Genomic DNA, 12,809 nt, shown 5'->3' with positions numbered 1-12,809 from the left:
GATTTCTAGAATAATTTTCCTTGATAGTGTATCCTCAACAAGTTGGAAACTAAATATGAGGTCTTTGGGGACTTTCATCTAATTCTTTAGGGTTGCTCCTCTGCCTGAACTTGAGTGTTTGGGCAAATCACAGGCAAAAGAAAGGAAACAAAAAATATCCTTGATCAGATCTGTCTCTCTTTTTTTTTTTTTTTTGGGGGGGTGTGGAATAATGATTGGATCTCTTCAATTCATGATCATTGTTATTGCTTTTATAAAAGAATAGTTATTATATATTATTGTAATTTAATACCGGTATGCACACCATGAATGGACCAAGGGGACTAAGGGAGGCAACCATCCCCTAAAATTTCAATATACTAAAGTATATTGTTCTTCAAATTTTCATAAAACTACTATTATTTGTCCCCTAAAAAAGAAAGTTTAAGTTTCTATTGCCCCTCCAAGGATCTCGTCCCTCCTTGATCTAAATCTTGCATCCGTCCCATTGCACATGTTTTTCTTTGGATCAATCCCGGCCCGTTCATGTATTTAATTAAGTTCCAAGACCGGATAATAACATATATCATAATGACAAGGTTCAGCATCGATTTCGAGCCCAATAAGCATTTAAGACGAGATAAAATATGAGGGAGTTGCAACTTGCGGCACTTAAAACAAGGACCCACTTCCTCCAACCCGCCTCCCCCCCCGGCGGTGAATCAAGGACCCTTATGCAATTAATATGCATGTGACTTGGAACATTTAAGTAAACAAAATTTCACATATTTTAAATATGAAAATTTACTATTTTTCATTTTCTTATGTTTCTTTGTTATTTCAAGAAAATCTGATTGGCCATTCATCCAAAAAAAAATCTGATTGGCCTTTCCCAAACATTTTGCAATTTCCATAATCTGTCAAGTGGCCGCTCTCTAGTTCCTTTGTTTGACCTTCATGCCTCGTATAAGGAGGAACATCGATCAGAGATTGGCTCTTTGTTGACTTCTTGAATGCAACTGACCGTCCAGTTGAGCACAAACCAACCAAAAGTGTTCCTGGTTTGAACCTTCTTCCTTTTCCTGCCAGACCCGCTTCTTCTTCCTTCTTGACCGGTCCGAATGGGTTGGGATTGTGAAGATGACGGTGTCCCGGTCCATTCCGGTCATGCCCAGATACTTGAGCTTGGTTACAAGCGGGAACTCAAGCGTGACCTCTCATAAGAGATCTCTCCATCCCCATCTCCCTGTTTTTTTTTTTCTTTTCAATCCCCATCTCCCTATTAGATCAAGAAAAATACACAGGCAAAATATTCAATGAAATTTCATAAAAATTGCCCGTGCAACGCACAAATAAAAAATACTAAAAAGGGCCAAACCAACATTTGGAAAATAGATAATAAAATCTTGAAAAATAATTTTAAATGTCTAAATAATAGGTATGACAAAAAATTACTAATTTGCAGGAAAAACTTTAATGGAACTTTAAAGGAAAATAGATAATAAAATGCTAAAAAATCATATTAGTAATTGTGGATGGACACATAATTAAATAATTATTTATATTATTTGGGATTTATACAATATATTCTCAATCAAGTTTAAAACGGAAAGAAAAATTTGACGTCAAATTATTTTTAAAAAAAGAGAGAATTAAGAAAAAAAAACAAATGTTTAATAGCACTCTCAATAAAGTCTAAATCAATGATAAATTCAATTTATTGCCAGAATTAGTGGGGCAATATCTTAAAATAAAATACTTAATGCAATTTAAAAACACGACGTTTACTAACATCAAAGTAACTGATGCACTCAATGCATAATATTCAATGATTTTTTGTGATTACAAGTGATTATGCAAGCAAATTGTTATTTTTGTCTTGGAGCTTCATCTTTCGATATGAGGTGCCAGAATCACCCCACCCCATTTTCTCTAATACCCCTGCTTATCTACATGGTTATGGAAATATCTAATCTTCATTGTTTGTATTAATGCTCTCATTCTTCAATTTTCTAAAATTTTATGTTTATTTTCCGAAGTTTGGATGATATTCGATCTTTGTTGTTTGGTTTTTTATTCATATTGAACGAGAGGAGTACAATGCGGTGGCAGGAGTGCAAGAGAAAAAGAAAGAAGAGATTATAGATGTCAATTGATTACTCCACCTTTTTCTAATACTTCCTATTATTTTATTCAAGACTGGATGATATGTAATTTCGTTGTTTGTATTCCTGTTCTCGTTCTCCAATTTTCTAATATTTCATGTTATTCTTTCCAAGGTTTGGATGGGATCTAATGATCCTTATTCGTATTCATGTTGACCTGATGGGCCAGTGAACTAAAGGCCCCTCAAGGCCCATTTAGAAAGGGAGCCCACAGAACCTACTAACAGGCACGAGTTCGGTAGGAACGGTTACTCGAATTCAATTTTAAACATCTTTCTAGGTAACTTGTCTACACTTAGAAAACGTTAGGTAACTTTTTGGACTGTTCATTCATTCATTCTAATTCCGATTTCTCATTTATGCATGGGAGAGAGAAATCGAGATCCCCCGATATTCCTTTTCTTACTGGTTATCAAAGCATGGAGTCCTTTCCGACGATATCAGGCACCCCTGTTCTCCGATCCATATCATTGGCGCCGTATGTGGGAAATGTGACGAAAGGCAAGGATTTTGGCTCTACCATCATTGATGTCTCTGATTGTCTTCTTGGAATCTGCTAGCGTTCGCGTGGGGGAACTTGCGAAATGATTTGGGGGCCTCATCCAGTGGAATCTCCGAGAAATCAGGGGGTCCATCACTGCATGCGGGGGAACAATCTTCAGTGGTTTTTGTTGTTGAAGTAATTGGTAGTGCACCAGACTAAGGCAAGACTATCGAGATCGAGGGATAGAGCGATGCAGTCTATCGGCCCGTTTTTGTTTAGTGTTTGATCAAGGGATGCCTAAATTGAGTCATCACCTTTGGAAAAATCCACATATCAGGAACGCCAAAAAGTCGCTACGGTTTCAACGGTGCAGCACTGATTTCCAGGGAAGATTATCTCATGCCTTTCATTTATTAATTTTTCTCGTCAACATGAGTGTGTTAACTTTCTCTTAATTGGGGCTTCAATAAAAATTAATCACCAATTTCAATCAACATAGCAGTATATGTCAGTTCTCTCCCGAATTGATTGGCCGTAGTATCCATACTTAAAAGCAGTTCGTTAGTATGAATTTATAATTCTCTCGAACTTGTGTGTGCACTTAATTTGGAATTATTACGTAGGTGATATAGATTGCTTCCTTTCTTGGCTAAATACATGATTTTGAGCAATTCAAATAGAGGGATAATCTGGCGATCCGATAACTAGAGACAACACGCAACGCGACATGGACAGGAATTTGAATGTTACTGACTGCGAAGTATTGGCTGATGTGTGAAGTGGCTGCTAATCCGATGATGGCTCCTTCAATGAACATGACCGGATGGAGAGAATCTGGAAGAAAAGTACCAGAAGATAGCAGGAACATTGGATCCATGAGAACTAAGGCATGGATACACTGAAAGTGCAGCAGAAAATGAAAATCCGAAAACCCAAAGTTTTGTCCAACTGACTTTCTACAGTTGAAACAACACTGACGTGGGTGGCATATTCCGTTCTATGTCGACTTCCAGATCTTCGAGATGATCACCACAACACTTGCCATCGCAGACCAGAACTCTTTCTACGAGGCCATTCTTAGAGTCTCTGCTGCAGCGTGGCCCTTATCTTTCTCTACCTAACCGATGTGGACAGACTGTTACATGCGGTTCCTCAACAAAAGAGCACAGAACAGAGAGATTCTGGTTTTCATGGGATTAATGTGTTTTGTTCTGCATTGCAAAGTGAGACCGAGTATTGACGAGGGAGAGCAAGTTTACAAGAGAAAAACATCACAAGCAAGGAGAAGCACCAAAAAGGGCTCCACTGTTCACTTGCAGGGTGGACAAAATGGAAGCATGCTCGTGACGAGTGATTATAACGACTTTCGCAAGATGGATTATCATCCCTTTGGGACGTTTTGCTCCGTGATGTAGTATCCACGACACAGTTCTCTGCAGCCGACTGCCGTGATGGCTCCATCGATATGAAAATGCAAGTAGTCCACGGCAGACCAAGAGGATAACTAGCAACTGATGAGAGTTCATGGAGCAACTAACGTGGTCTCTGACAATTTCATAATACTCTAGAAGTTTTTCCAGCGTATATTGGCTTATTCAATGACGAGCCTACAATGTGAGTATAATAGGCCGTGATTTCTTAGAGAAGGAACCGGATGATCTTCTCGCAAATCTGATCGACAATCCCAAGAAGGCATGTGACTAAAGGATCAATGACTTGTGAAGTCTGCCCGTAACTGATTGGATATGTGACGAAGAACCAAGTGGCGATGAATCACCCAGAATACGATGTTCGATGCCAAGTGCCAAATCGGGCAAGTAATTAAGCAGCGGATATTCTAATCAACAACTCCGCCTCATATAAGCAATTCCTTGCTCCATTCAGATAGTTTCAAGTTGTTGAGCTTTTTGAAGAATTTGAGATTTTTTAGTTGGTATATTATTATTTGTTATATAAAATCATGTCAATCTGCTAATTTTATTTTGCATTAAAACATATATATATATAATACACATATATTATGAGATTTACCATACCTATATACATGCGTTTGTTATATGCAATTGCGCTTCTCTTTTGCTGAAGCCTTTATAAGGATAAGCATCTTAGCAGTTTAATAATATCAGTTTTGAAGCTAAATGAGAGCAACAACAGAATAGTGGAGAAAAATATTTATGGGATCAACGATTTGCAACAATTTGTGGAATCACATGGGCAAAGCTGTTGTGTAATTTTACTGTTTCTGCAGCAAACTCACTCACACACTCACACAAGGATAGAGAGATAGAGAGAGAGGTGAAGGAATAAAGAAAACTATATTCACTAACTGCAGAGCAGAGTTTTGAGCATGGTTGTTAGAATCGTGATTCGAATCGTAGAATCGTACGATTCTATGATTCAAGGGGGGGTCACCGATTCCGATTCAGCTAGGTGAGTCGGGATTGTAGAATCGTTAACGAATCGCGCGTTGAATCGTAGAATCGCAAAATCGGACACGTTCAGGCCAGATTTGGCCCAAGCTCGAGCCCAATAAGCGGGCCGAAGCCCAAACCCGAAACCCCTCTCCCGCCCACCCTTTCTTCCTTCTTTCCAGTCTCTTGAACCCTAATTTCTCCCCTGCTTCGTCCTTCTCCTTCCAATCCGACCATCGACCATTGCCCCTAATCTTCGACGAGATCTTCAATCCACTTCTACAAGCTTCGATTGACGGTCCACCACCTGCTTCTTCCGAGAAGCTAGCTTGTCCGAGCTTCCATCCTTGCGGTTATTTTCTCTGCATTTTCCAGGTACGGGAGGGACCGTATATATCCTTCGATAGGGGTCGTCCATCCCTTCCAATCTAATCTATTTTTCCTTCGCACTTACTGGCCGGTTGTTGAATGTGAATGGCTCGGTTCGAATCTGCTGATTCACATTTTCCAGAATTGATATTTGCTTGGCTTGTTACATGAGTTTGAATTTCATATTTCCGTATGTGAAAAGAAGTATAAATATCTTCATATTTAGAGGTTGTATTGTATGAAATTTTCTCTTTCTGCTTTGGAGAGATTATTTTGGTCTGTTCATTTTAATTGAAACAGATATAAGGGCTCCAGAAAACCTAGTGGATGTTGTGACCTGGTAACATACTCAGATTCTCTTTTTCTTTTGCGCATGATTTCAATTTGTAAAATCCCAGTCAAATTCTTTACATTAGCTTTGCTGAAACAGGAAAAGCACTTATATCCGAGGTTCAAGTATTTGTATTGAGATTGATCCGATCATATCATCTTGGCTAACTCTTTTAATTTCTTTTATGGAATATTTCTCTTTGTTTCCTACAAAAATCTAACAAATTGAATGCACTAATGGAGTAGGTAAATCTACTCTATTGCAACTATGAAATTTCTACAAACCTATCATCTTGATTATACCCTAATAGTTTCGTTTTTCATTATGCCCCTTTTATGTGATTATTTTGAGATCATATTGGTGATGCAAATGCAGAGAATATGTGCACACAAGAGCATGGCACGGTTGATGACTTGGAGCTTCCTGAAGAAGATGAGTTTGATACTTTGTATGATGATGACGTAGGTGATTATGAAGATTTGGATGAGATTTGATATGTTTGTTCATTTTATGTTATAATTATGACATATGTTGTTAACTTTTTATTTCGGGAGTTTGAATTATGATTTGGATTTTGAATCTTGAATTTCGATAATTTGTAACGATATTTTGTGTTTTTATGACTTATTGTTGGTTTGTGTTTTTATTTGAATGAATAAGAATTGTTTTTTCTCAGGAAAGAATGTTACATATATATATATATATATATGTTATTTTTTTAATTACAGGTAGAATCTTACGATTCACGATTCGAATCACGATTCACGATTCTATGACACTTGACCGATTCGAGGTAGAATCGCGATTCTGACAACCTTGGTTTTGAGTACAAGAAACAAACATAAAAAGGAGAGAGTACAGAAACTGCCCTCACGTACAAGATAACTGCAGAACTGCTTCTGCACACCTGTCCTACAAACCTTAAAAATAGCTACTAAAAGTAACAGTAAAAGATAATGCAACCTAATAACTTAAATGCATATTAACACAACTGCTTAACAAAGCAGAACGATAAAGATAAAATTAATTCAACAGCACTGAGACAATACTCCAACAAACTCCTCCTTGGATCATATGCTGCTGCAAACTCCAAACTTCTGCATGAAACATTTGACCTTATGTGCAAGTTGGACTGCACCAGCTTCCCTTCTAACCTGAAATGTCGACTTACTCATGCCTCTTCCAAAGCCTAGATTCAGGAGGTGTTCATCCATCTTGCTGTACTAAGCTGTAGGAGTCTCTTTTAATTCATAAACTTTATTCTCCTGCTTTGGCACTTGAAAGACTTCTGGTGAGCCCTCAAGATCAAACTTTGTATTGGGCTCTAAAATAGCCAACTCCTCCTTGATTGCAACCATCACTCTTTTATCAGCTTTGCCTTCTTCTTCTCCTGCAACTTCTAAAAATGCAACTGCATCTGCAATATTGCAGCTTTGTTGCTTGTCTGCAAGCAATGTAATCCCTTTAACAGACTGATTGTCATCCACCTTAGACTTCATCTTCAGTGGATCCAAAGAAAAAAACTTATTCTTCATTGGAATCTCAAATAACTTCCGACACTTTGAATCAGAAATCAAACATTTTTTCTCCTCAAACATCACTTTGTATCCTTTCTCTACAAGCTGACCAACACTAAGTAAGTTTTGGTCGATTTGAGGCACAAACAACACTTCAGTAATCAGCTTAGTACCACTAGGACCCTCAATCAATATATCTTATTTCCCTTCAACAGCAATGAAATCACCATTCCCTATTCTCACTTTTGACTTTACTGATCTGTCTAACTTACAAAACAAGCTTTCATTGCCTGTCATATGGTTAGTACTACCACTATCTACAAGCCAGCCATCCCTAGATGCATTTGAACTAAAGCAGGAGACCACAAACAGATGCTCTACCTCATTTGCTGCTGCAGTCTGTGCTTCTCCAAAATGATGATGCTGCTCCCTGCAAATCCTCTCTACATGCCCCATTTTGTGGCATTTTCTGCACTTTACATCAGGTCTCCTCCAGCATCTAAATTGAGGATGACTCTTCTTCCCACAGTGCTTACAAGGATCTGTATAAACCTTGCCATCTCCAGCATCTGAACTCATGCTCCCTTGGTTGTTTGCAGGATTGCCTTGCTTCACTTTGGCTTGCAATGCACCCTCTACTGGCTCTTCTCTCCTCATCATTCTCCTCTGTTCTAGTGCTTGTAAAGCACTTAGAACTTCAACAAACTTCAGATCTGACAACTCCTTAGTATTCTCAAGAGAGGCAATTGTTGCCTCATATCTCTCTGGCACTGAAACAAGTAGTTTTTGTACCAACCTGCTATCACTTAAATCAGTCTCTAACACCCTTATCTTGTTTGCTATCTCCACAAGCTTGTCTGCAAACTCTTTCACAGTCTCTCTCTCTTCCATCTGAAGCCTTTCAAATTCTCTCAACAAATTTAACACTTTCATACCTCTAATCTTCTCATCTCCTTCATATTCTTCCTTCAAGTAATCCCATATAGCTTTTGCTGACTCAAGCCTCATGACTCTGGTGAAGATGGTGGGTGACACAGCAGCATAAAGACACGATTTTGCCTTTGCCTTCCTGGTCTTCTTCTCCTTGTGCAGCTTGATCTGAGCCATGGTTGGATTGTTAGGAAGGGGAGCCACCTTGTAGTCTTCTTCTACTGCTTCCCACAAATCACAACCTTCCATAAAAGCTGTTATCTTCACAGCCCATGCTTGATAATTCTCCCCATCAAACACAGGTGGTGCCATGGCAGAGAATCCACTCGAACCTGCCTCCATCTTGCCTTGAACTTCAACGGATGTAGCCAAAACACTCAATTAACCTCACAAGTCTCTCACCCACACAGGTCCCTTAAGATCAAGGAAGCTCTGATACCACTGTTGTGTAATTTTACTGTTTTTGCAGCAAACTCACTCACACACTCACACAAGGATAGAGAGATAGAGAGAGAGGTGAAGGAATAAAGAAAACGTATATTCACTAACTGCAGAGCAGAGTTTTGAGTACAAGAAACAAACATAAAAAGGAGAGAGTACAGAAACTGCCCTCACATACAAGATAACTGCAGAACTGCTTCTGCACACCTGTCCTACAAACCTTAAAAATAGCTACTAAAAGTAACAGTAAAAGATAATGCAACCTAATAACTTAAATGTAGATTAACACAACTGCTTAACAAAGCATAACGATAAAGATAAAATTAATTCAACAGCACTGAGACAATACTCCAACAAAAGCAAATCCCACCAACGTAAACGATGGAGTACAACGGGAATGGAGAGCATCACCCGAGCAACGTCTCCTCATGTAATCAATAATATATTGAAGACCTCTAGCAGCTCTATATGGTATCAAGAATGAATTGTTTGACCAACTACAAATGAAGAGGCTTCAGCCTACGCCAAGAGAAACATCAATTATAAGTGTGAAAGGAGATATAAAAGGGAGAAATGTCATCTACTAAATCAATGTGTTATCTACTAAAGTCATGAGGCTGTCAAAGCCTACAAGACTATCGAAGCCATGAGGTTGTCGAAGCCTACTGGCTGTCAAAGCAATAAGGCCATCGAAGTCTACAGGCTTTCGAAGCAATAAGGCCGTCGAAGCCTACAAGGCTATCGAATGAGGTTGTCGAAGCCCATGAAAGTTCGCGGTACATCCCGTAAATTGATAATGTTTACCAGGCGTTAGGAGTTCACCCGTTTAGGTGACACCATAAGAATCACCCTCCTTCAATAGTATGTTGCGACATTGACATGACTAACCTAAAAAGTGGGACGTGGGCACAGTGCATTTACGGGCTAAATGAGTGAAGCCCAGACATAGGGGTGACGGGAACAAGCTTGATGACGAAGTCTTGTGGTACGCCCACATCGAGGTGAACGCACGACTTGGACCTAAGTCTACGACAAAGTGTATTAAAATGAAATATAAGTGCATGAAACTTACCATAATACTTGTGGATTTCTTCCTTTCTCCAAACCGAATAGACAAGTCAATCTTGCCTAAGGGCTCTACAGCAAAGCTCAGCAAGGCGAAGGCTATGCTACTTGACAAGGTGAAGGAATTAAATGGAAGATAAACTATCGAAGCTATAACGCAAAATACGCAACCTGTGAGAAGCAAAGGAGGAACAGTCATCAAAGTAGCCATGAAAAACTCCAGAAATCAGTTCATAAAGTAGGCAGTAGTCAAAGCAGCTTCGAGAAATAAAGTGGTTAAAGCAGTTTTAAGAAATCGGAGTGGTCAAAGAAGTTTTAAGAAATCGAAATAAGCAAAGCGGCTTCGAGAGATCGAAGCAGCTTCTGAAAAAGCTCGATGCCAAAGCAACTCCGGGGTACCAAAGTAGCTTAGAGGAAAACGCAACACCATTGCATTTTAGAAAACGAGAACTACGAATCGACTTTAGATGCTGTAAATGTATCACCTGAATGTCGTGCCGAGAAATAAATAAAGCAAAAGAAACTTGAAGCAAAACTCGAAACCAGTGGCAACAAATATATCGACAAGCATGCAACATTAGATGTGACACGTTGAAGCGCGAAGCGAATCAGAAGAACAACATGGCAAATAAAATTCAAGCGAAACAAAATAAGAAAAGTGAAGTGAAGCAGAGAACGAAATGATAAGCAAAGTCCTAGGCTTGCTACCTTCTACTAACAACTACGAGTAATAAGGTCGCATAAATCTTTGTAGAGCCAAGAAGCCATCATGGCAGGGGGGGCAATGCCATGTCCTTCAAGCCTAGATCTGTATGAACGCTCAAATCGGTAAAAACGTCAACAATTCGCTAGGTTTATTACACTAAATGGGGCAATTATGACGCCCCACAAAACATCCACAAGAACGCTCAACATAAAAAGGAATTTGAATTAGTGACATTAATTAGTCCCATGAGACAATTGCGAAAATGCAAAAGATATGCGACTCGCATGTGTATAATCAATGCGCCTTCTCCCACCCTACAGGAAAAGACGCTAAGGGGGCAAATGATGGGCCCGTGAATTGTAGGCCCCAAAAGGCCCAGTTAGAAAGGGAGCCCACAAAACCTACTAACAGGCCTGACCACGAATTTGGTGTGAACAGTTACTCGAATTCAATTTTGAACATCTTTCTTGGTAACTGCCAACACTTAGAAAACGTTTATATATACTCCACGTACGTAACTTTCCAGACAGTTCATTCATTCATTCTAATTCCGATTACTCATTTAAGTATCGGAGAGGAAAATCGGGATTCTCTCCCGATATTCCCTTTCTTGCAGGTTATCGAAGCATGAAGTCCTTCTCGACGATGTCCAGCACCCCTATTCTCCGATCCACATCATGACCAAAAGGAATGCAATGGGGAAGTGGGAGCCCAAGGAACTAATATGTCAACTAATGATCAAGCGACTTCAGATTAATTTTATGAATGTGGTTCTGTTTATTTCTAACTCTACATTTTGTTCAATTTTTATTATTTTATGTTTTTTTTCCAATATTTGAATGATATCTGATTTTCGTTATTTGTTTCATGTTGAACGATGAGGAAGCATGAGCACGAGAATAAAGGAATACAATGAGGAAGCATGAGCACGAGAATAAAGGAAAGAAGAGATTAAAGATGTCAGTTAGATGACTTCTTGAATTCGGTTGGTTTTATGGATTTGGTATGCTTATTTGGGGAAAACTTTAAATGATCTTACCTCAAATGATATGATAAGAAAGAACCAATAAGAATTCTTTAATGAAGAATAATTCTAACAATTATCCGAGTGATTAGCACCAAGTCCCTAATTTCATGCAATTTAATTGGTGCTTTCTCACGGCAAGTGGCGAGGTAGAATCACCCAATAACTTCTCGTTTATTTCTAATTATGGATTTTTTTTGTCATATTTCACAAAATAAACTCAAATGATAAGATTAATTCTAACTTGTAGAAACTTTAGCGTAAAAATCATCATCTTAATCATTAATAGAATTTGCTAAATGATAAGATGAAATTAGTTTGAGAACAATGTCTATATCTTGTAACTACTGGAGTCTTTATTTTACAACAATTAATTATTATTCCCAAAAAATAAGGTCCCAGTCCTTGCACATACTTTAAATAGACTAATAGAACTGATGGTAATTGATCGACCAGCGTACTTCATATAAAGAAAATTTGCATTCTTTTTTCCCCTTAATTTCTTTATATCTTCCTTCTTGTTGAATTATATTTAGTTATGAACAACCATAATATTGATATTTCAAGTGCACACTGATATATATATGGGATAAAAAAAAAAGATACGTATAGTTATTTAGAAAGTATCTTTTGTAGCTTTCTCATAATGATGATTTAAGATGTGAGATATTTTGTGGTGAACTAATATGTGAGATATTAATTTATTGAATATAAATTGAATTAGTCAAACTAACTTTATACATATTTGAGAATCATTGCAGGTGTCTCTTAGAAACGATTTCCCTTTAACATTTTTTAACAAAACGGGAATTATTCAAGCACGTGTTATAATTATATTTTTATATAATTAAAGTCAAAATTATAAGTATAATAATAATAAATGTCGACGACCACGCTTTTATTATTTCAAAATTTTATATTTATAATGTTTGTTGTACTTTTATATAAAAGAAATTGAAAAGTATAAACATTTCTATATATTTGATTGAACAAAGTAATTGTCATTTATATAACCCGTGGAAAGCACGGGTATTAACTAGTTTCTCTAATATTCCATGCTCCCCAATCTTTGGAAAATATCAAATCTTACTGAGGAAGTGAGAGACCACGATAATAACAAGAAGAGATTACAAATGTAGAGTAATTATTAGGTAAGTTCTTGCATCTAATTGCTTAATTTGCTTTTATAAACGTGCTCTTCTTATTGTTAAAACTGTATGTTGGTCATATATTAGCAAAATAAACGGGAACAAAAGAATTTTATTAATGTATACACGAAACACATAAGAATGAGAGAAACAATAAATTTATATAATATCTCAATGGAAAGAAAGAAAATTATATCATATCAAAAGTATTATATTGGAACCACTATAATATACAGTTT

General features: G+C 37.7%; 1 protein-coding gene across 1 annotated transcript; it reads right to left on the bottom strand.

Annotated features, from left to right (window-relative positions):
• Positions 1-6,962: 6,962 nt before the first annotated feature.
• Positions 6,963-8,528, bottom strand: LOC116200504. The gene is made up of 2 exons (XM_031531353.1): positions 7,638-8,528; positions 6,963-7,238 (listed from the first exon to the last, which is right to left on the bottom strand). Exons 1-2 carry the CDS (start codon positions 8,526-8,528, stop codon positions 6,963-6,965), a joined length of 1,167 nt encoding a protein of 388 aa, XP_031387213.1.
• Positions 8,529-12,809: the final 4,281 nt, after the last annotated feature.

This window comes from Punica granatum, chromosome 3 (genome assembly GCF_007655135.1).
Source record: "Punica granatum isolate Tunisia-2019 chromosome 3, ASM765513v2, whole genome shotgun sequence".
In the NCBI taxonomy this organism is placed as follows: domain Eukaryota; kingdom Viridiplantae; phylum Streptophyta; class Magnoliopsida; order Myrtales; family Lythraceae; genus Punica; species Punica granatum.
The sequence above is the reverse complement of the archived record's forward strand: the minus strand, read 5'-3'. Positions and strand labels throughout refer to the sequence as shown.